This window comes from Vombatus ursinus, unplaced genomic scaffold (genome assembly GCF_900497805.2).
Source record: "Vombatus ursinus unplaced genomic scaffold, bare-nosed wombat genome assembly UNPS02014816.1, whole genome shotgun sequence".
Classification (NCBI taxonomy): domain Eukaryota; kingdom Metazoa; phylum Chordata; class Mammalia; order Diprotodontia; family Vombatidae; genus Vombatus; species Vombatus ursinus.
This window is the reverse complement of record NW_020954594.1, coordinates 24,819,422-24,844,348: the sequence shown is the minus strand read 5'-3', so window position 1 is coordinate 24,844,348 and position 24,927 is coordinate 24,819,422. Positions and strand designations below refer to the sequence as shown.

General features: G+C 39.1%; 1 protein-coding gene across 1 annotated transcript in view; it reads right to left on the bottom strand.

Moving 5' to 3' along the window:
• The window catches only part of MAP3K19 (mitogen-activated protein kinase kinase kinase 19), a 50,749-nt gene extending 34,999 nt beyond the window's left edge, over positions 1–15,750 (bottom strand). Inside the window, exons 1-3 of the mRNA XM_027835671.1 lie at positions 15,729–15,750; positions 11,532–11,647; positions 7,551–7,647 (exon numbers count right to left, since the gene is read on the bottom strand). Coding sequence (XP_027691472.1) covers positions 7,551–7,647; positions 11,532–11,647; positions 15,729–15,750 — 235 coding nt within the window. The remainder of the gene's footprint in view (positions 1–7,550; positions 7,648–11,531; positions 11,648–15,728) is intronic.
• Between the last annotated feature and the right edge of the window lie 9,177 nt (positions 15,751–24,927).

Sequence of the window (24,927 nt, the reverse complement as noted above, 5' to 3'; positions counted from 1 at the left end):
TCTTTCTCTCCCAAACTTGTCCCTCTTCTGAACTTCTCTAATTTTTCTTAAAGTACCATTATCTTTCCAATTACCCAAGTCTGAAATCTCAGAGCCTTGACCCTTGACCCCTCTCTCTCCCTCACCCTTCATATTCAACAAAATCTTGTCAATTCTACCTTCACAACATCTGTCCCATTCTCTTTACTCACATGACTACCTTGGTAATTTGAGCCCTCAGTAATAGTCCAAGTAAGATGTGATGAAAGTGGTGGCCAAGTGAGTGGAGGGAAGAGACAAACACAAGAAATGTGGACATAGAAACAAGAATTAGCAACTAAGTGGATTCATAGCATGAGTGAGGGTGAGGAATCCAGGATGACACAGAGGTTACAAACTTTGATGATTAAAATTTGGTGACACCCTTGGCAGAGAGAGATGTTTGGAAGAGGGTTAGTTTGTGGAAAAAGTTAATGAGTTAAGTTTTGGTCATGATGCATTTGAAATGCCTCCAACATATAGTTTGAAATGTCCAGTAGGCAGTTGGTGATATAGGACCGAAACTCAAATGGAAATGTAGATCTGGAAACCATCAGGATAACGAAAATAATTAAATCCATATGAGCTGAATAGATCACCAAGAGTGAGAGTATAGAGAGAGAGAAGAAAAAGGGGCTAAGGGTAGAACCTTGTAGTACACTCATAGTAAGAGGACAGGATCTGGATGATGATCCAACAAAGGAGAGAGAGGAAGATCTACCAGACTGCAGGAGAAGAACCAAGAGAAAAGAGTGTCACAAAGCTCCAGAAAGGAGAGCATTTCCAGAAGGAGATGTGTCAAATGCTGCAGAGAGGTCAAGAACAATGAAGATTGAGAAAAAGCCATTGGATTTGGGCAGTAAGAGATCATTGGTGACTTTGGAAAGGTTACTTCTGTTGAGTAATAAGGTAGAAAACCAGATTATAGAAGGCTTAGAAGGCGAGGTGAGAGGCAGTGAAAACAATGAGAGGAGACAGAAAATTCGAGGTTTACAAAGGGAGGAGATATAGAATGATAGTTTGTGGGGATGCTAAGGTTTAGATAGGGCTTTTTAAGGGTGGGGGAGACTTGACCCTTTTTATAGGCAGCAGACAAAGTACCAAAAGATAGACAGAGATAGAGGATGAGAATGAGCGCAATTGTCTGAAGAAGACGGGGGGAGGATGGGATAAAGGGTAGATTTAGAGGAGCTGGTATTAACAAGGAAAGGGGCTATATGTCAACAGACATTGGAGTAAAGGAGTAGAAAGTGGATGATAAAGTCAAGGAGTTGTGAGATGAAGATGTAGAAGAAGGAGTTCAAGTGAATGGCCTTCATTTTCTCAGCAAAGTATAAGAAAAGGCCTTCAGCTGCGCAAATGGAGGAGGATTTGGTTGCAAGATTTCAGGAGAGAAAATATTTGGAAAAGGGATTTGGAACTGGGACTACAGTGAGGGTCCAGTTAAGATTAGAAAACATAAATCTGTCATGGTCCTAGTCAGCATGTGGTTGCATAACTTTTTTTTATCTCCATTCAGTAGTATGTTAGTAGGAGCTAATAAGAAAATTGGAAATAATGCATAGTATGGCAAAAAGTAAGTGGAGAGAGGACAAGGGAGTAAGAGAATCAAGGTTAGAGTATAGTGTAGGTCAACTAAAGGGTTGAGAGTGGGAAAGGAGGACAGTGAAACCAGAGCAGAAATTGCTGGAGGCTAGAGGTATTGAAGGTCATACTGAGGATGAAGAATGGTTTAGAAGGAGTAAATAACAAAATAATAGAATGTATTGATCAGATAAAGTAATTTCAGAATTCTTGATCATGAAAATAGAATATGTGCAAGAATGTGTATGATGGAGAGTTCAGAGATATAATCATCCCTGTGTATCACTGAGATGGAGAGGAGGAAGAGGAGAAGGTCATGAGAGTTGAGTAGATTGAGGAACTGAGAGGTAAAGGTAATTAAGGGAAAATGCACATATACATTAAGGTCCCTTCATCTAAGAGTAACAATTGTGGTATCAAAAAAAGACTGAAAGACAGGTGTTGAATTCCTTGTGAAAAGAGGGAGAATAACCTGGGGTTAGTAGATAAATTTTAACCTAAATCTGGATTGAATGATAAATTTGGATAAAGTGAACCTTAGAGGAATGGTTGCTTGATGGTGGCAGAGGGAAAGTCTAGAAATAGCAATATGGTGCAAGGTGTATTGCTAATCCCTTGTCCTGGACCTGTGTGTTTGAAGGTATGAGAGAAGGTGCAACCAGTACTAGAGAGTACAGTGAAGGATATGGTGTCAAGGGCAGATAGGAAACAACCAGTTCTCTCTGAGAGCCAGAAAACAGGAGCACAAGAGGACAAGGAGGAAAGATCTAAAACAAGTGGACATTGTTCATTATGAGTGAGTGAGAATTCCAAAGGGCACAATGGAAAGGGAGGGTAGAGAGGTCTTTGGAGAAGTAGGGTTGAGGGGGATGGGGATTATAGAATGGACAGTGAAGGTTAAAGAGGAAGGTAGTTTCCCCTTAGGCAGTCAGGGATTCAATATCAGGGATTTAGAGAGTGAAATGGGGTGGAAGATCACAGGGAAAGACTCTAAGGAGAGATGATTATACCTTAATAATCAATGAGCTGAGTCTCTATTTGGTGGTCAATCAATTGAGTTATGTTGGGTCTACCTTGATAACAAAGGACACTCTGTGAGGGATTGTCTGGTGCTAGCTACTGCCAAGTCGGAGTTGTGCCAACATGGGACGGGAACTGGGTATTAGGAAGTGACCGGAGCTCTTACTCCTGAGGCAGAGGCGGTGCTGGGTGGAGTTGTGGCGTACTGGGATGGAATCTGGATTCAGAGAGGTAACCGGAGCTCACGCTCCCGAGACTGGAGTGGTGCTATGTGGAGCTGTGACAGGCTGGGGAGGAAGCGGGGTACAAGGAAGTAGCCAGAGCACGTACTCCTGAGGCAGGGACTGTGCCACTTGGGAGGGGGACGGCAAAGAACAAGCTCTCTCTGTCTAGCCTCCTTCTTTAGGTACTACACTGACCCCAGACACCTCCTTCTTGTGACCAAACCTGACTTCCTGAGTCACGTATGCTCCCTAGGTATAGCACTGACCCCAGACACCTCCCCCCGATATCTGTACCCGACTTCCTGCTTCACGTACATTCTCCTTTGTCTATGCACTGATCCCCCATGCCTCCTTCCAAATATCTAGGCCCCACTTCCTGTGCCACGTATGCTCCCTTTGTCTGGGCACTATGCTAGACATCCCCTTCTGATATTTGATCCTACGACAAGTCACTATGGGCGGGCTGAGGAGGAGGGACGTGGAAGACTTAAAAGAACTGCAGGGATGGGGGGCGGAGTCGGCTTTTGCTCCTGCTTGTGCGCGTGTAGTTTCCTGCCTGGCCTTGCTGTGATGATCATTGAATAAAGTTCAGGTTTTTGCACCCCCTGGTCGGCTCGTCTCTGGTAAATCCGGGTGGCCTCCGAGGACCAGTGAGTATGACCCTGGTTGGCTGATCTGGCTGAAAGAGAGTGCGCGGTTTGGACCGGCACACACTCCATCTATGATCTTTAAGCTTTTGAACAGTCCACCCCTCATGCCCGGAACATACTCCCTGCTCACCTCTGCCTCTTAGAATCCCCAGTTTATTTTGAAGTTCAGCTCAAATGCTACTTTCTACATGCCCTTTTCTGCTCCCCGTAGTGGCTAGTGTCTCCCCATCAATAATTAATCACCTTGAATTCATTTTGTATAAACTTTATAGGTACATGTTGTTTCTCCAGTAGAATGAAAGGTCCCTAAAGGTAAGAACTTTTATTTATCTGAATCCTCAGATACTAGCACAGTTGCTGGCACATAATGAATGTCTGTCAATTGACTGACTGATCTGAGAATGCTGGAGGCATAAGTTGCATGTCCAAGTATGTCTAAGTTTCCAGGACTTCAGCTTTTCTTATATGTAAGTTTCTTCCAGAGCCTCTAGTGATGCAGCCTCTAGCGATGCTCTGTACTAAGGATGATTTCTGTGTCATTTTTACCAATGACTTGGATGAAAGCATAAATGGCACACTCATGAAATTAGTAAATGGCATAAATCTGAGATGGATAGCCAACACACTGGATGACAATGTCAGGATCCAAAAATAAGCTAAAATGTTGGCCTTGGGGCAGTCAGGTAGCAGAGTGGATAGAGCACCAGCTCTGAAGTCAGAAGGACCTGGGTTCAAATCCAGCCTCAGATACTTACTAGCTGTGTGACCCTGGTCAAGTCTCTTAACCCTGATTGCCTCAAAAAAAGATAGAATGTTGGGCTTAATTTAATAAAATGGAATTTAAGAGGGGTACATGAGCCAGTTTAGCTACTTCCATTTTTAAAATGTCCTTTTCCTGTGGTTTGAAGTGAAGTACCTTTACTCTCCTCCTTTTCCCACAAATTGTATGCTCTCAGGCCCAGGAAAATGCTGTCTAACTATTAAAGTCAGCCTAATCTAAGTGACCTAAGGGTAACCTTTAAGTTCATGGACTTGCCCCAGTAACTGTCTGCAGTTTATGACTGGATGCCTCAATCTAGACACTGGGGAGAAAATCTGGAATTAATAGATATCCTGACCTTTCCTGAATGCCCCACTTTCTCTTCCTGTTTGTCATGTCCTAAAGAAGCAGCTTGGCTAGCTAGGTTTTTTTTCCTTTCTTTGTTCCTTTTTCTTTTCTTTCTGAGATACTGTAATTCCACTTTCGCGTCTTCCCAAGTCATGTCAACTTCACAGACTGACAAGAGGTAGTATGCATAGTAGTTAGAGCCAACCTGGAAATTAAGAAGACCTAGGCTGAACACCTGACTGCCATGTACTGTCTGACCATGGGCAAGTGATTGACTTCTCAATGACCCTGTCAGTACTCTAATCCTAAATTACATTCACACCTGCTTATCTGCATCTGTGCAGGGAGATTTCACGCAGAGAGTGCCTCATAATGAGTTACTCCATACTGTTGAAATCATAGTTCTAGGTCACAAAAAAAATAAAATCATGCTGAGTTAATTTTAGGAGATCCCCTTTCCCACACAAAGTCAATCAAAGAATCAATCAACAAGCATCTTAATATTAAGTGCCTACTGTGTACTAAGCAACATGCTAGGGAATCCAAAGATGAAAGTGAAACAGTCACTGCCCTCAAGGAACTTTCCTTCAAACAGAGGAAGAACATGGACAAATAGTAACATATATAAAAGAGATGCAAGGTGACTTTGGGTGGGAAAGGCATGAGCAGCTTTACTAAGGGCCAGTGAAGGCCACAAGCAGAAGGTGACCTTGACTTGAGTCTTAAAGGAGGTGGAGGTGGAGATGTGGAAGCATCACATGGAACACTGCCAATACAAAGACACAGAGATGAGAGATGGAGCGTTGTGCAGGAAGAACAGGACAAGGGCCAGTTTGCACCTGGCACTAAAGTTTACGGGAGAGAATAATTGGTACTTAGATGAGTTCTTAATTCTTCCACTTGGTTGGGAATATGTCCTTTTGACAAAAGATAATCTGAGTACTAGAACAGCCTTAGGTTTCATGCCAGCCTCAGTAGGACAAAAAGTGTAGCTTCTATTCTGATCAGTAGTTTGCAGAGTGTCTTTATGTGTTATGTTGTGTTGTGTTTTGTTTTGCCACTCTGTGAAGTCAGCAGGCCACAGACAGGCAAAGTATTATTAGTGACTGAAACCATGGCCAGAGTCATAAGGAGGCTTGCCAGACCCCACCCATGATTATGTTGGCATGAAAATGATCATAAACAGGGAACACAAATAGCTTTAATGAAAAGATGAATGCTTTGGAGGGTCATTTAGCTCCCCTACACACCCTACATTTTGGCCTTCTGATTGAACAAGACTCCTCGGACCTGAATTCTTACTCTGGCAACCAATCTTTCCATTGGCCTTTGGTCTTGGTGCTCTAGACACCCTGACGCCAGCTCACAATTTCTCTCCTCCCAACTCAGACACCAAGTTATCTGCTGCAGATGGGCTGTCTTTACTCTCAACTTGGGAATTTGCCCAATCATTGAGACCTTTTCCTATCTTACAGACAAGGAAACTGGGCATCAGCAAAGTTAATTGTAATTGTGTGAGTACACAATTAGTAAGTGGTAAAACTGGGAACTCAAATGCTGATCTTCCTACCTAGCCCAAAATCTAAGTTACTCAAGAGGCACCATGGTATCATAGAAAGAGGACTGGGCTTGAAATCAAGAGAGATGTAGGTTCAAATCCAGTGTCTGGCATTTATTAACTCCTCCACCCTACCAAATCACTTAGCTTCTCTTGAGCCTCAGTTTCCTCAGCTATACAATGGGGAAAAATAAAACATTTAGTACCTACCTCTCAGAGTTGCTGGGAAGATCAAATGAGCTTAGATATGTAAAGTGCTTTGTAAACTTTAAAGCCCTAGATAAAGGTCATCTTTTATTAAAGTTTAAAAAATAAACATTTAAAATCTTCAGAACTTAAAAGTCCAACAGAAAAGATTTTATAAAGATATTTTACACATTATGACCTATGTGTGACTATTTACCTGTTGAAAACCAAATGAAGTAACAACACATCGAAAAGGGGGCTGTTAATGAATAATAAATATTATCTCTAAATTGGGCAATTTACCCCTGAGAAGTTCCTTATAAGACATGCAAGCTTTGAGAATTTGGTTTTGAAAGTTATTATGATTTTACTTAGTCAGGGGATTTCCTTATTCTACTTAGCTCATTTCAAAACCAATGATCCTAATGGTTTTAAATGAGCTTAGATTAATTTTTGCGCTTGGTTAGGGCCCAGACCAAGTGAAAGTGGTGAAGAAGATACTGAATGAATATGACGAAATAGAAAGGAATCTACTTAAAAACGTGTGCTTTTGGGGATATAAATGGAGGCAATTTGTCTGAAGTGGTAGAAGTGGAAGAAAGATGTTCTAAGAAGAATTTGAAGCTCCTGGAATAAGTAGCTTATCCAGAAGTTTACAGATGAACTGATGGTAAAAGATAGAGGTCATAGTTTGTGGATTGCATTAAATTTTTTTGAGGACTGGAGTGAGCAGGGTACATTTGAAAACGGCCCAGGACAACATAAATAATAATAAAAAAAGATGAATGAATAAGATGACAATTTGTATTCCACTAGGAAAGGATCAGGAGACTAGATGGTCAGATTAGAATTTGGGGAAAAAAAAGAAAGAAAGAATTTGTGATGAGGCATAAGAGATATAGAATAGAGAATTACTGCCTGAATCTATGTGGGATGAAATAGAGAGGAAGGTGAAAGGAAAGATCTCATTTTGGGGGAGAGGGACAGTGATGAGGTACACTGATTCCCCATGGATGTGAGGATGGATTGAAAATGAGTAATGGAAAGTGCTAGACATTAAGGATCTTCATTCAAATCCTGATTCTACCTGTTTGACCTTAGCCTTACCTGGCCCCAGTTTCCTCAGCTAGAAAATGAAGGGGTTAGATAATCTCTAACATCTGGTTATAACTCTATTATCTATGATTTTGTAGGTAGCGTACCTTTTGTCTTATTCCCATAATCCTGTACATCCTCACATGGGCTTTCATCTTCACTGGTCCATGTAGAATGACTGAAATCTTCATCTTGGTCAGACTCCTGAAAATTTATAAAAAATAAGCTTTATTTTTACTTTTTTTCTTTTACTGGATGAATGGAACTTGTAGATTTTTCTCTGGACTAAGCTTTCAAACTTAAGCAGATACTCTAGATTCAATGATACAATACTGGTCAAGGGTCCAACTGTCCTGGAGCAAACATTGATTGCTAGCTGTGATATAATCACATAAGCAAGAATTGAGATCAGTGCTAAAATCACCCAGACACATTGAAATTAGTATTTTCTATTTTATTTCTACAGCATATGGGCTGCTTAGCTGCCATGAGTGAGATTTAAGTGGGCAGTTCTATGAGATCCATTTGCTTCCTTCAGTGAGAAATTCGTAAGTGTCAGATTTTTTTTTAAAATCATCTCCCTGAGAAAGCACTTCTAAGTTGTTTAGTTAGCAATTTCCCTCCTCTCCCCTCACCTTCTGGGCTCAGTTATAAATAGCTGTTCTGGTAGCTTCAGACCTAATGACTGGTAGTCAGCGCTAGACAGATTCCTAACAGATTTAAGTATGATTTAATATCTGACCAAAACAAATCATCACAGAACTTCTCTGGAATTCAGGTTTATCCTCTAACACATGACCTGCAACCTTTTCAAGTGTGAGAACCAGATTAAAATGTAATTGGGAAATATTTAACAAAATAAATAAAAACAACAATAAAGCACAGGTAATATTAATACATGATTTTCTAAGGTAATAGGTGGCCCTGCAGGGATCCTTACATATGGTTTAGTGGCCCCTGTTTCTATTTGAGCTTGACACCACTGGTCTAACAAATGAGAATTAGGGCTGCACTAGTGATTTCATCAATATATCAAATTCCTTCCACCAAAGCACGTCAGCACCTTCTCTGCAACTTAGAATCTTAAAAACATGCCTAGAACACCAGGAGTTAAGTGTTCAGGGGCACAAATTACACGTCAGAGGCAGATTTGAATCCAGGTCTCCAGGCTCTGAGGCTGGCTCTGTATCTACTATACCATACTGCCTCTCATATGAAATAAAAAACCAGACTAATCAGAGCAGCATTGTATATAGGAAGTACTCTGGGCTCTTCTAAAGAAAGAGTTTTTTTTTTTTTTAGGCAATTGGGGTTAAGTGACTTGCCCAGGGTCACACAACTAGTTAAGTGTCAAATGTTTGGTCTGAGGCCGGATTTGAACTCAGGTTCTTCTGACTTCCGGGCTGGTGCTCTATTCACTGCACCACCTAGCTGCCCCAAGAATATTTTCTTAATGGTATTTTTTCCCATTCGTAAAACTCCTTTTAAAAATTGCTATTAGTGAAATGATTACTAATTTCTTTACTCTCTTCTCAACCCCTTGAACAACAACAGTTCTACATAGTAATTAAAGTGATTCCATAAAAGTCTTCAGAGTCAAGATGCTTTTCTATTCTGGGCTAGCCATCTGTTTAAAGGGAAGAGCTTCATAAAAGTCACTGCCCTAAGTCCAGATGGTATTTTCTGCCTAAGAGTCCCCTCAAACAGTAAACTTCCTTCACCTCACCCCTTTCCCAAGGTTTTGATGTTTCATCTAGTAATTTCCACAGACAGGATTTATGATTGTTTCCTTTCTTTGTTTTTGATTCAATTATGAAAACCGGGAAAGGCTTCAAGCACATGAGCCCAAGGATGAAAAATTTGTCTTTCATCTAAAGACCAGCCCAACCAACTTCCAAGAGGCTCTTCAACAGGTGATGAATACCTTTGGCCAAAGCAAGACCATCTCTTTAAAGACCATCAATTAAGAGGTTGAAATATGCATTAATGGAGGGAGAATACCCATACTGAAAAAGAGACAGATTTAGGCCTACTAAAAGGAAAAACTTCCTAACAAACATAGCTATCCAAAAGAAAACTAAGCAATCTCTGGAAATAATGGGTTTCTCCTCATTAAGAGGTCATTAAGCAAAGATTATGGAGTATGTTGTAGGTTTTTCATACTTTTTTAGGAATGAATTAGACTAGAAAACTCCTGAGGTCTATTCCATATCAGAAATTCCAAACTTCTTTGATTCAATGATGAATCAGTGGATTTTTTAAGTATTGAAATTTAATTATGTCACAAAGTATAGGGAAATAATGTTTAATGAATATAATAAATAATGTTTAATGAAATAAAAAATATCTAGTCCATTTTTTTAATTCATAAAGGTTTAACTATAATAATATTCTGTGTTTATTTTCAAAACATTTTCACATTCCTTCTTTAATCTGATCCTCACAATAGCCTTATGAGAGATTAGACTTGTCCAAGTTCAAAATGTTAGTGAATAGACTGGGACCAGAACCCCAGTCTCCTGATTCTAATTCCTCCAGTTTCATATACCCCCAAACCACTACCATGTCCTTTCACTGTGCTTTGAAAAGTCTACCATTATCTGGCAAACTCTTAACCCATGGCCTCAGTCAATAATTCATTTAACCTTAGTAAATCTACATTTTCACTGGATTATGGTAATTTAATGGTAAAAATTTTATCCTAAATTTTTTAATGATTTAGACCTCAATTTGAGGTACTAAGCATATAAATGGATTGTCATGGGATCAAAGGTTTTCTTTTAGATGCAAATTTTGTGACCCTACTAGGTCAGCTTTTTGTCAGATGAAACTTTTGGAAAAGTAAATGTATTTTCATTTGATCACTGGATATCAACTTATGACCTTCATTTCCCCTCAGAGCAATACTGAAAAAAATGAAACCATACACATTTTACTGAGTCTACTATGAAATTTTTATGCCCAAAATTGGAACAAAAAAGGATTACTTTGCAATTATAATAATTAGTATTTACAAAGTAAAATCTGATGAAGTGGTCTAACTTATAGGAATCAGACCAACACAAACTACTTAAAAGCTTTTAAATGAATCAACTCTGTGAATATAATTTTTTTAATTGTCAAAAATTGAGCTATAATTTCTCTGTTTTGGTCAAATTCTGGCCAGAAACTCTGAGGGTCTTCCCTTCCCAGACTGATTCTTTCGTGAAGGCAAACCAGACCATCTTTTGCCTCAATTCTTACCTAGCCTTTAATCACTGAATGAGTGTCACCTCAGACAGACTGAGACCTGAGAAAGACCTTAGCTCAAAAAGCCAAGGTCTCCCACTGCATCCTAGGTCATCACTAGTAGTCCTGACCTATGTCTTGCCACTGGACTCCAATGATGCTGGAGGAGAGAGTGAGGCTGATGACTTTGCACAGCCCTGCCACACTTAAATCCAATTCACTTGCAAGTCAAGACATCACTCTCCTGATGTCATTGGTCCTTTTCCAGAACAAAGGATGGACAACAATCTGTGAGTAGTAGCAGCTGCCCCCCAGGACCCAAGTGGCCAATTCCAGTTGGGCAATGCTGCTGTGTGATAAGGAGAGAAATTATGGTGGTATGTTTGATGTCAGAGAGTCATTTATGCCAGAAATTTTGGATAACGCTTTGAAATAATGGCCAAGGAGCTGATAGGAAGCTGTTACTCCAATAATGGGCCAGGTAGAACTTTATGACTGACAATTTGAGAATGGTCATTTTTTGTTTTCATAATAGCACACTGAGATACTACGTTATTATTCTCTAATATTCATTTGACTCAACACCCTCACACAGAAAATGGACTATGTGAATTTTTAGACATAGAGATTTGACTTATTAAAAAAATAAGACAATAGTTAATGATCTGGGACTGAACCACCAAAAGCTTTGGTTCTTTTCCCAGTGTTTTTGTTGTGACTCAGATTAGTTTCTCCACTGCTGAATTATTAGGAACCTTTCCTGATGTATTAAGCTTTGGGATCCAATCTCTAATTTGCTTTTCCATTCACATTTTAAATTAGCTCAGTTATGGATGTTTGTTTTTAATGCAACACCTTACCTCGCTGCTGCTAATGCTTTGCAAGATGATGTTTTGGCTTTTGGCAGTCATCAGCATTTCAGATTCAGAAGGATCTGCATCGTAACAAATGTCAAGCAAGGATTCAGGATGTCTTTCTGCCAATGAAGAGCATATTAACATTTTAAAATTTTATTTATTTTTAATTTAAAAATTTTTTGATGTCTCTAGCTGCCTCACAGGAGGTACTTCTTACAGCTAAATCAACACCATTTCCCCATAGTCCTTGAAATGTGATGGACAAGTTTGGAAGCTTGAAGGATCTGTAGTATCCACACACCAGGATTCACAGAAACAGGGGCAGGGTGGGAGAGGGCATAGGAACATAGGAGATGGTTCTAGAAGGTGAGCTGTGACTAGAAAGGACTAGAAATAACAGCTGACATAAACTGAGGAAAACTGAGTTTTGGGACTCTGAGGAATAAAAGCTAATATTTATATAGTGCTTTAAGGTTTGTGAAGTACTTTACAAATATTATCTTATTTGATTCTCACGAAAACTCTTTGAAGTAGGTGCCATTATTTATCCCCATTTCCAGATGAGGAAACTTTTGCTGAGAGAAGTTAAATGACTTGTTCATCATCAGTGAACTATTAAATGTCTGAGGAAGTATTCAAACTCAGGTCTTCCTAACTCTAAGCTCAGCTCTTTATTTACTATGTCACCTAAAAAAAATACTTCTTGCATGCCAGGCTGTGACTCCAGTTCTATATCAGGCTCTTTGAGGAAAGAAATACAATAGAAGTAGAACCTCGATTTTCTGCCCACAAGGACCTTACAATCCAGTTAAAGAGACAGAATGAATAAACTTCAAATAATTAGATGATAGTTCAAGACAAAACACAATTAAGTGCTAAATAATATGCTATTAACTATAAGTACTATGGAAATTCAAAAAATAGCAAGATCAGAGAGGGCTAGGGAAATTATGGGAGGTATGAAAGAAATAGGATATAAGCTACATCTTGAAGGACAGATAACAGAGTTGGAACTAGGAAAAGGCAAATAGGGCTTTGCCCCAGGGTACAGAAATTTAGAGGTGCACCATTCAGACCAAGGAGAGGTCACAGACAATTTAGCTAATGGAATCTCCCATACAATTAGAGGGCAAGAGGGTGAAGCACTAAACTCTTCCCAAAACTTTCCTTTATAGAGGGCAGGATTTGTATTTTCCAGCTTACTCCACTTTCCATCTGCAGCTCTACTTGGTCTCAACTCCACGGAACAAGATGCCCCTATTGTGTGTAGTCTTCCCTCTTTAGATTGTAAGCTCCTTGAGGAAAGGTACTGTCTTTCTTTTTCTTATTTATATCCCCAGTACTTAACACAGTGCCTGGCACTCAGCAGACACTTAAGAAATGTCTGTTGAATTGAAGATGTAAAAAACAGCCAGACTACCAAGGGTATTGTCCTTTTTCTAAAACAATTAGTCTAATATGGGCAGTGCTTCCTCTTGCTATGCCTTACTTTCTTTTGCTCTGAATAAATACCCTTGAGATAATTTTCTCCTCTCTGTTCTAGTGGCTCATTTAAAAAAAAATAAAATCCTGTTTATACAGAAATCTCACAGCCAAGCTTTGCGGAGGCATAGGGAGTAATAAATATAAAGCAATCTTTGCCTTCAGTCCAATAAGCCTTAGGCAAGGCACAGACTTTTGCAGCAAAAAAAACATTCCTGTCAGTCTCCCAATTTCCGTCATCCATGGCATGCAGAAGGAATATCTCCAAAAGAACTTCAAAAAGTTTGGTATCAGTGATTTGCCCAAAACATTTCAGAAAGAGGAAGGTTATCAAAGGACCTCAGAAATGTGGGTCAGGGGTGCCTAAGTGTAGGGAGGAGGAGTTGAAGGGTCTAAGAACTTGGGGCAAAAACAGAGGGACTCATCCTCTCAGATGCTGCCAGTCTTTCACAATTTGTCCCACTATTCTTCACTCTCATAAAGATAAGGTAGGGAGGTGGGGAAGGGAGAAACAATTCCTGAACCAGATTTACAATTGAACTCTAAAAAATGTATAAAGACCAAATAATTCCTATGTCACATAAACAGTTATTAAAATTTGAGAAAAAAGGAATTCTACCAAATTCCTTCTAGGAGACAAATATAATTGTGATAACAAAATCATGTAGGAATAAATCAAACAAAGAGAACTACAATGTTATCAGAGGCTAATTAGAGCCCAAATTAAATAATTAGAACTAAATTGGGTTTATTGCCAGTATGGCAAGGATGGTTCAGCATTAGGGAAACTATTAGTATAATTTTTGAACAGAATAATGAAAATTTAAAAAATCTCACATCTATATATGCAGACTTTGACAAAAATATAAGGTGAAGTCAAGATGGTGGAGCAGTAAGCAGTACAGCCTAGGTCCTTCATCACTCTTCCTCTACAAAGATCTAGAAAACCAGAACAAATTCTGATTGAAAAATCCAAGAAAAAGTCACAGTGAGTCATTTTCCCAGCCCAGGAAAGTCTATGGAGACAGACAGGGGGAGAATGTGAACAGTGCGGATGGGATCAGCCAGGAGCATCATGCATGAAAGAGGGCTGAGACTGGCCACAGGATAGAAAGAGATTCCAGGGGATTCCTGAACTAGTGTAGGGTTCGAGGACATACACCATCTGGCAGTTCTGTCATCTACTATCTAGCTCCAAGTCATATATTTAGGGTAGACTGAGGAGGGGACTTACACCAAGGGGGTTAGAAAAAGAATCATGTGCCCTAACTGCAAACTGAGCAAGGAACAAGTTAAGAAACAGAGCAGCTATGTGACTCTAACCACAGGAGCAGAGCAGGGACTCAGTTCTATATTCCTGCCCAGGTTGAAGCCTGCAGTGGAATAACCATCCCAGACCAAGAGGGAGCTTAAAATTCAGTTGTTCTGAACCTGCAGAGTCTCCAAGTGGCTAAGTCCAGTAGCTGTCTACTGAAACTTCTAACCAATGACAAGCTGACAGTCCCAAACCTGGGTCAAGAATTTTCAGGGCTAAGAACAAGAAGGCAGTGAGTAGATTTTGCCCTGGATTGCATCACTTTGGGAGACGGAAAAGTTTAAAGTTCCCCATTCTAAGTTGTGAAATCAGCAGAAAAAGAACTCAAGAGGATAGAAGTTCAGCCCAGACTTTCCCCTCAGAAAGGCACAGAACTCAGCTTCAACATAAAGCCCAAAGTCAAGAAATAGGCTGGAAGAATGAGAAAAAAAAAAAAAAGAATCCAACCATAAAGAGTTATTATGGCAACAAGGAAGCTCAGGACAAATCCAGAAGAAGAAAATGACTCAAGAACATCTATAAGCAAAGCATCAGAGAAAAATGCAACTTGGATACAAAACTCCTGCCTCTGGGGACAGTACTATGTTACACCATGCTGCCTCCTCCATGCCTTTGGAGCCAGCCCTCCACCTTGCCTTTCTTCTCATCGTTCCCTGTTATGTAAATGCCTTCCTCCTTTCTCTCTGCCCATGCAAGTCCTTCTTATCCTTAAAGGCCTAACTCATATTCCGTCTCTTTGATGAAGCCTCAGATGACTCTAACCCACAGAGATTATTCCTTCTTTTGAACTGAAACCAATACTATATAATTTACTTGGCAATTATGAACTACACTGTGATATTTCAGGTGTTGTCTTGTATTGCTAGTAGAGTACAGTATACGACACAGCTGCTGTCCTAGTTTGGCCTCACTGAAGCTGTGTTTCCTGTTGCCCACATCATAAGGAGAATCTGTTCCTACTTGGTAAACTGGACAAGGTACTGGATTCTTTACAAGAAGGTTTCAGGGCTAGAGGTCAGAGTATGGGCAGAATAAGCTTTAGCTCTGTGAACTTAGGCAAGGGATTCAGAAATGTAGAAATGATAAAGAACTCAGGAGTTGGACCACTTTCCATAGAGGGGGCAATTTGTGCTCCAAAAACTGTAAATATAGTTCTTCATATGATCTGTTGTCTCTCTGATGCTAATCTCCTTGAGAACAAGGACCTTATCCTGTGTTTCTCTGTATCCATCATAGGCTCATTGCAACATCTTGCATACAGTAGGTATTCAATAAATATCACTGATATTATTTGATTTACTAAAATAAGTTCATTAGATATGTGGCAAAAGTTCATAAAAAGTTTTTTAAGCAGATTTCTTTTTTTTTAAAGTTAACATAAAGGATAAAGGATGAATGCTTACCTGGTTTGGGTAAAGAAGTCATCAGTATGTCCAGTAATTGCTGCTTCTTTGAACTTTTTATTTGTGATACATAATGCATGGCTGATTTTCCATTAACGTCACAGAGTTTGGGATCTCTAGAAAGGAAGAAAGAAAAAAACAAAAGATTATTCAGTTAATTCTAATGAAAGAAAGAATTTTACTGATATGCCAGTGTCATTTTTTTAAAGGAAAACTCAAGTTATCAAAAAATAATCAAGCATTTCAAAATATACTTTTCAGGGTAGTAATAGTTTTTAATTATATTTCCTTTGAAAATTATCCCTTTTTCTGACTTCCCTTTTTCTGTTAAAGGCATTGTTGACTCCTTCCTATGGCACCACATTCACTCAATTTCTCTGTAATGCTTCTCAAATCTACCCCCCTTTCTACGATTCCTACTTCAGGTCCTCAATAGTCTCCTCTGAACAAATAAAATTAGTAGCCTCCTAAATTCCTCTCCTTAGTATAACTCTCTATTTCCACAAATCTATCTGACTCATTGCTGCCAGATTTATCTTCCTAGTTTACAAATTTGATTTCATCCTTCCCTTTCTCAAGCACTTTAAAAAAATCTCTCAGTTCTTATGAGATATAGCCCAAATTTATTCTCCTAGTATGCAGAGCATTCCCCAGCCTGGTTCTGTACTTCTTAGCTAGCCTTTTATCACACTTCTTCTTAAGTATTCTGCATACTATAACTACTATGAAACATCCTCCATGTTATTTTTTGATAGCCTCTCTTTTGCCCTTATCTAAGAGGACCTAGAGTGCCCTCTTATCCTCTTTCCCTTTTCTTTGCCTGTTGAAATACTATTCATTCTGCATAGCCCAGCTCAAATGCTTTCTTTTCCATAAAGTTGTTCCTTATCCTCTCAGCTAGAAATAAGCTCTCCCCTCTTATGGGCTCTCAATGCACATTATTTATAACTCCCATGCATTCATCACATTCTACTATTTTTGCCTATCATAGGATTATAGTATCATAGATTCAGAGCTGGATAGAATCCACTGAATTTAATTCCCTCATTTTACAGGTGAGAAAACTGAGGCTGAGAGAAATTAAGTGACTTGCCCAGAGACATACAGGAAGTTTCTCAGGTAAGATTTGAACTCAGGGTTTACTGGCTCCAAGCACAAAACTCTACTCACTGTGCTACCTTGCTGCCTTATCACTCCTGATTTGAAGGGAAGCAGTGTGGTGGGGTTAAAAAAAAAAACACTAGGTTTAGATTCAGAAGACTTAAATCCAACTTCCAGCTTGGATTGCCAGATGTATAACTGTGGGCAAATCACATAACCTTTTTGATTCTCAATATTCTTATCTGTAAAATGGGTGTAGTGATACTTATACTACCACTCTATTCTCTCAAACTATGAATTAAATTTTTTATTATTGTTTAACTGTCTAGAGAAAATCAGATGGTGCTCCTGTTAGCTATATTACTAGTGAGCATCCTAAATGAGACTGAGAACAGCCAGCTAGTTATTCAATTATTCAATTCAACAAACATTTTAAAAGTACATACTACATACAAGAACCTGTGCTTGGCATTGAGTGGGGAGCTGGAGGGGAGTATGAAGATGAAATAAGAAGTAATCTCTGCCCTCAAGGAGTTTACAATCTAGCAGGTGAGACAAGATATGTATACAAATAACTCTAATACAGATTAAGATACAAATGTAGCTTGGTGGCACAGTGGATAGAGCACTGAGCTTGGAGTCAGGAAGACTTGAGTTCATATCCAGCCTCAGACACTTCCTAGCTGTGTGGGATAGTCACTTAACCTCTGCTTGCCTTAATTTCCTCATCTGTAAAATGGGGACAGCAATAGCACCTACCTCCCGTGGTTGTTGTGAGGACTGAATGAAATAATATTTGTAAAGTGCTTAGCATAGTGCCCGGCACATAATAGGCATTGTATAAATATTAGCAAAAGAGAGAGGTCCTGAAAAGAGTTGGGTGAAATTTGATGGAAGAGGGATCCCATGCAGCTCAGGTGATCAGGGAAGGTTTACTGCAAGAGGTAGCATCTGAGTTCTACCTTGAAAGAAGGGAGAGGTTTCAAAAGGCAGAAATGAAGGGAGGGATGGACATTTCAGGTACTTGGAGTGTAAAATAAGTCAAGGCCCAGAGGCTAAGATCAATACAACGCAAGGAAAATAAGGAGAAGAATAGAAACCTGAGCCTGATGACTTTATCCCTCCATTTGTAGCTCAGGGACAGAGGGATTACCCACTATACAACCATTAAGCTACTGCAGTAGGTCCTAAGAATGTAAAGGGGGAAACGTAGCCCATCCCTGGCCTCAAGGAGCTTGCATTCAACTGTGGGACACAAGAGGTACACGGAGAGGAAAATGAAAATTAAACTGAGGAGGGAGAGAGAACTAACAAAAGGGGGGAATCTTAGAAAACTTCAAGGAGAAAGTGGAAACTGAGCAGGGGCTTGAAGGAAGATCAGGATGTGAAGGCAGAGATGAGGAAGGAGGACATTTTAGGCACTGGGCACTGTGTGGATGAGCAGAGGTGGAAGATGGAAAGTCAAATGAAGGAACCAGCTAGTAACCCAGCTGGGCTTGAATGTAGAGTACTGAAAGGCAGGGAGAAGGAAGGATGTGGACTACACTTTGATTTCATCAAAGAAGGTGAATGATATAAAATAGGCTTGATTGTGAAGGGTCTTAAATCCTAGAGTAGGAATTTTGTACTGTATTGCCTTGAGACAACAGGGAGATAGAAACAAGTTAGCTTAATTTCAAAAAGAAATCTGTGTTGTCAATTGTCGTAGGCCAGGAAACCCAGGATCAGAAGCAAGAAGATATAAAAAGTCATTTTTGTCTTAGTATCCCCAGAATCAAGAGGTGTGCCTGATACATGGTAGGTGCTGAAAAACTGCTTGTTGATTAGAATTGAGTTAAGAGAGGCTATTTAATAATCCAGTGATTCTCAGTTTTATAGTTGCAATATTTTACTACTGTTTAGTTTTATGAAGCTCTCCTCCTAAAAGCATATCTTAATTCTTAAATGTAAGGGAATGAAAGTTTGAGCAATTCAACAACACCCTGTAAGCTAATTAGTGACAATCTGGATGTTACAAAACAGAAGTTGCAAATCATTTGTATCCCACAACAACAATGAAAAGTGGTAGGAATTTCACAGCTAAACCTCAGAGATGATTAATGACTTGAGCCCTGGAGAAGAAGCATTGCAATAACAATAATAAACAATAGCATTTATATAGTGCTTTAAGGTTTGCAACAACCCTGGGAGGTAGGTGGTAAATAAACATAAATAAACATTATAATAAATATAACCTTATAATAAATAAACATTTATTCATTTTTCTGGGAGGTAGGTGCTATTACTAGCTCCATTTTTACAGATGAGGAAACTGAGGCACAAAGTGATTAAGTGACTTGCCTAGCATCACACAGATAGCAAATATTTGAAGCTAGATTTGAACTGGTGTCTTCTTCACTCTAAGTCTGTTCATTGTACCACCTAGCTGTCCCTGAAATCCCACTGAAAAGGAAATCAAAGGACCTGATTTCAAATCCTAACTCTATCACTTACTACCTATGTGATTTTAGGCAAATCACTCAATTGCTGCTGATTTTAGTTTCCTCATTTGTAAAATGGGAAAATTGGACAAAAACTAAGGCCATTCCTACCTCTAAATCTATAATCCTAAGCATAGCTTAGTTGACATGAAGAAGTGGTTTTCTTCATTTAATCAAAACAATTCAGTGTTCCTAAGTTTGTAAATCATTTCAGTAATAAATAATTCTTCAGTTTCTTCAGCATTCTTTAGTTAACCATACTCATACTCACGCATTATGCTTGAGAAGTTCTGAAAGAAGTTCAATGGGCCTGTACTCTGTTAACATATCAAGGCTTTCAAAGAGGTCAACATCTCTCACTGCCAGCATTAGGGGAGTCAACCCATGTTGATTTGGGAAATTTATATCCAAGGATTTTTCTGATGCCTTAAAAGAGAAAAAAGCTTTCAATTTTTTTTTGTCATTCGTATTATCCCTCCTTGTTCGTTCATATGCCTACCACTTTCTTGTATTGATTCTGTTTTTTTATATTGATTTCAGCATATTTCTCTCTTAACATCTGTTCTTCCATTCTTTGAGTTTTAAAGACAATAGTGTCTTGCCTCATTTTGTAAGCTCTATAACCCACCAGAAGAATGTAAGCTTCTAAGGGTAGAAACTTTTTTATTCTCATCTTTGTAACTGCAGACATAGCACAATGCCTTGAATTTGTAGAAGGGGCTTGATAAATACTTGTCATTAAAAGCTAACCCCTCCCTGATGTCCTAGATCAGGGGCCCTCAAGTGCAGCCCTTTGAATCCAAACTTTACAGAAAAAATCCCCTTAATAAAAGCATTTTTTTCTGTAATGTTTGGATTCAGTCAAAGGGAGATGATTGAGGACCTAGAGGGCTACTTGTGGCCTCAAGGCCACACGTTCCCCACCCTGGTCCTACATCAACAGATCTTCCCTAATTATTGAAGTACTTAATCCATATCCATCTTCAATCTCTCCTTCTTTCCCTCTCCTTTAAAACATAGTGAAGTCAACATTGTTTTGACAGAGCTTTTCCTTGAGAGCTTTTCCTTGGCTCTGCTATCTTCCTGTATTTATCGTGCTATTTTTTTCCTTGCTTTCATAGATAAACTTCACAAACAAGTGGCAAAATTTATCTTGGCTACTCTTTAATCTCTCCTTTCAGAGTCTCTTCTCCCATCATTTAGCTCCCATCATCTCCTAGACACCTGTCCTTTGATTCATTCTTAGAATACCATGTAGCCACAAGCTTTCATCCACTAAGAGGTATGCAGCCAATAGTCAAGATTTTGGAAGGTAGAACAAGAAGAATAAAGAACAAGATACTAGAATTCTAAAAGAGATTATAGAACAAGAAGCAATAAAGTTGAACCAAGCTGTGAATGGAATGAATTATGTATGCTGAGTTCCCTTCCAACTCTCAAATTCTAGGATATTGTGATATAGTCCAGGATGGCTTTGGGGACAGGATCGGAAGGTTGCAATTGGGGGCTTGAGGAGAGAGGAAAAGGTCTGAAAAAAGTTAGGGAAATGATGTAGGTAGTCAATGAGGAGAGGCAAAAGATTGTCAAAATATGAGCAAAGGCCCAAGTGAAGTTAAATATTATATATTTATAGCAACTAAAATTAGTTTAATTTCTTCCACTGGTGCTCAATAGATAGGGAATAGGAATAGATGAAACATGTCTGATGTGACCAGGTTTCAATGATTAACAAGTTTGCAATGGTAAAAGTTGTGGCTGATGTGAGTAGGGTGAGATTACCAATGATAGTTAGTGAATCCCTTAAAGTGACAGACTATGGTGACAAGACTAGATGAAATGAAATAAAACCAGAGTGGGGGAGATTTCATTTTAAAGAACTATAGTTAACGATAAAGAAGTTTCCATGTGATATATTATTATTGTTACTTAATTAAATACTAAAATACTTCATTGTTAATTGTATACTTAAAGAAGTAAGTAGCAGCTAGGTGGCACAGTGGACAGAGCACAGGACCTGAGTTCAAACCTGGCCTCTCTGTGTGACCTTGGGCAAGTCACTTAACCCTGATTGTGTCCAAAAAAAATGTCAAGGTTACAAACCTGGGAGACTGGAGGGATGGTGGTGCCTTCTACAAATAGAGGGAAGTTTGGAAGAGGAGAGGATTTAGATGGAAAAAAAAAAGTAGGCCACACTTTCTAAAGCACTTACTAATTTTTGAGATTGAAAAGGCTAGATTCTAGATCTTTAACAAAACTTATAACATGAAACACCCAATTTGTACTTAGCGATGAGTCCATTCACAGTACAAATACAAATGGAAACAAGGTAATTATTTGTCTGTATCAAGGTGGAAGACAATCTGGCTAATTCCAAACTAGAAATTCACTTTGGGGCTTAGTTATCTAGCTTGCATACCTATGTTGACTAAAATTACTGGATAGTTCCCAGATTTCCACTTCATTGTAAGAGTGAAAATGCAGTGAAACATTTCTGCCTTGGCTTCCACACGGGCAAAATAAATATTATATTGCCTCAAACAAGTGCTAGGGGAATTAATTAGTTCTTTTTTCATTCTCTGAGAAGAAACCACCTTGTATCATTGTTTGTTATTATTAGTTTGAAACAACATAAAAGTAAGAGCTGGAAATAGACTTGCTGCTGTAGATGATTCATTCAACACTCCTTTGATAGTTACTTATCTCCTACTATGAGTATAGTAATTGGGATCTGTACTAGACCATTCAGATACTCTCCTTCATTGGTGAAAACTGTCTGGTAAAGCATTCTAGACTTACAGCCCCAAATCTGTGGACAACAAATACCATTAGAACAAAAATCACTTGGTAACAAAATCATTTCCAAGCCTGACTCTGTATTAATTTGTGTAAGCCTTCCAAAATCCAGAGTAACCTCCTTGTATAATGAAACACTGAGGGAGAACTTGAGGAAGGCCCAAGAAGACAGCCATCAAAAATATGTGTCCGTGCCTTCTTCAATCAAAAATATGTATTGTTTTAGGCACCTGCTTGCTGCCTCTCTCTTCCAGGGTGAAGAAGATAACTGCATTTAGTCCAAAGGGATCTAAATAGCAATTATACAAATGGCAATTATGGCAAGGGAACACCTTTGAGCAAGTTGATGTCAGTCCCGAGGGTTCTTCCTCAGAGCAGGCACTTCCCATGTGTCTTGTATGACATCTTCTAGCAACTAGCTAGGGGAAAATGGAAATAGTCGTCTGTGCTCTTGTGTTATCCTATGCCCTTATTTCACTTCACTATCCTGCTTTACTTTTTATTGTTTCTTTTTAATAATTTTGTCTGATGGTACATATTGGGAGTTACTTCCAATTAAAGAAGAGGAAATCCATTTACCCGCAAAAGAAACACACAAGCAAATTTCACTCTTACTAACCAGCAAGTGCTGAAGTTGCTGCAAGTCACCTTGCCAGGAAGTTTGCAGCAATCGCAAATGAGGAGCACGGGTTCCATTAAAGGCCAGAAGAAGTTGCCTTTGGACAGCATCTTTAGCTACATGGACAGCTGTTTGATTACAGTAGTTGCAGAGTGTTATGTCTGCTCCCTTTTCCAAAAGAAATTCGATAACCTGCATCAATTAAAAAAAAACACAATTATTATTTAATGTTTGTTGACTTTCAACAAAGTATTCAGTAACATGCAGAATACTGACATGTAGCTATGATTAATAGAAGAAAAAGGGGGAAAATGTATCTGATCCAAACCAAGAAAGGTTAGTTATAGGTTGGTAATAAGTAACACCAACTTTTTTAAATGGTCAAACGAACATAATACATGACTCATTTGAGGAGTCCTCTTTATATTTTGAGGACTAAGCACTTACAGCAGTTTGATACTAATACCAAAGAGAAGCCCTTTTGAGACTTTGACTTTTGAGAAGTCAAACATACGAAAATAAATGGACTTGTACTTTGTTCATGTTTAACTTAGAACATTAAAGAAATAAAATGGTCAGATTTTAGGATCATAGAATAATCAGTGTCCAAAGTACAATCCTGGTAGGATGATTCCTAAGAAAAATTGTTGAATAGGTGAAATTTATTTTTTTTATTCCTATTGTCTAATTTAAGTACTCCTCTAGTTCTTTCATGGGGCAGCTAGGTATCATTGGTCCTCTTCAAGAATGAAGGACAAACAACAAACTGTGAGTAGCATGAGCTGCCCCACTGGGGACCCAAATGGACAGTTCCAGTTGGGCAACATAGCTACTCCTCTCCTCTCCTCTCTTCTCCTCTCCTCCTTCCTTTCCTAAGGTATCAAACCCTTACCTGCAGGTGCTCTGCCCAAAGGAATGTAAATTTGATCACTGAAATCTCAAAAGATATCTTGGGGTTTACAAGCTACATTTCTTTCTTAAGGACCATGCCTTAAACCCAAATCACTCTGGCTCTCATTAATTGCCCAACAATAGGTCCCAGACCAAGCCCACAGGGTCATTGTTTGGGCCTTGATTGCTCAGAGTAAATATAAATAGCAATTTTTTCTGTTTTGGCCAGAAACCCTGTGGGTCTTCCCCTCTGATTAATATGTGTGTGTGTGTGTGTGTGTATACACATATATAGATATATATAGATATATATAGATATATATCTTTTTTTTTTTACTGGGGTAAAAGAGGTCATTCTTTGCCTCATTTCTTACCTAGCCTTAATCATTGAATGGGCATTGCTTCAGTCAAACCGAGACCTGGGAAAGACCTTAGCTTAAAAAGGATGGGGCAGTTAGGTGGCACAGTGGATAGAGCACTGGCTCTCAAGTCAGGAGGACCTGAGTTCAAATCCAACCTCAGACCAAACACTTGACACTTGCTAGCTGTGTGACCCTGGGCAAGTCACTTAACCCCAATTGCCTCAAAAAAAAAAAAGCTGTGGTTTCCCACTGCATCTGGGGCCATCTCCAGATGTCCAGATCTATATCTTGCTCCTGGACCCAGATGGCTCTGAAGGAGAAAATGAGGCTGATGACTTTGTACAGCCCTTCCTCACTTAAATCCAATTCACTTGCAAGTCATGGCATCACCTTCCTTATCACGGTCCTCTTCAAGAATGAAGGACAAACAACAAGGTGGTGCAGTGGATAGAGCACTAGGCTTGAAACCAGGAAGACTCATCTTTCTGAGTTCAAATCTGGCCTCACAAATTTCCTAGCTGTGTGACTGTGGGCAAGTCATGAAACTTCCACTTAATAAGTAGAAGAAGGAAATAGTGATCTACTCTAATATCTTTGCCAAGAAAACCCCAAATGGGGTCACCAAGAGCTGGGACATGACTAAACAACAACTCCTTCTTTCATATCACCTGCTCACTTTCTCCCATTCTCTTTATCCTAGAGCCCCAGTATGCCAAAAAAAAATTTTTTTCTATTCATTCCTATCAAAACCTACTCTCAGGAAAGTATCTTATATATTTATTCACAGTAGATGGATAAAGGACCTTTAATTATAACATTAGCATTTGAAGGATGCTGAAGTGAGGGAAATATTTTTTTGTATTGGAAGCTGATTATTCAACTGATTTTTGAGAATAGTACTAACCAAGATATCTTTTAGTATTCCCTTCCCATTCTCCCCACCAGACGATCCT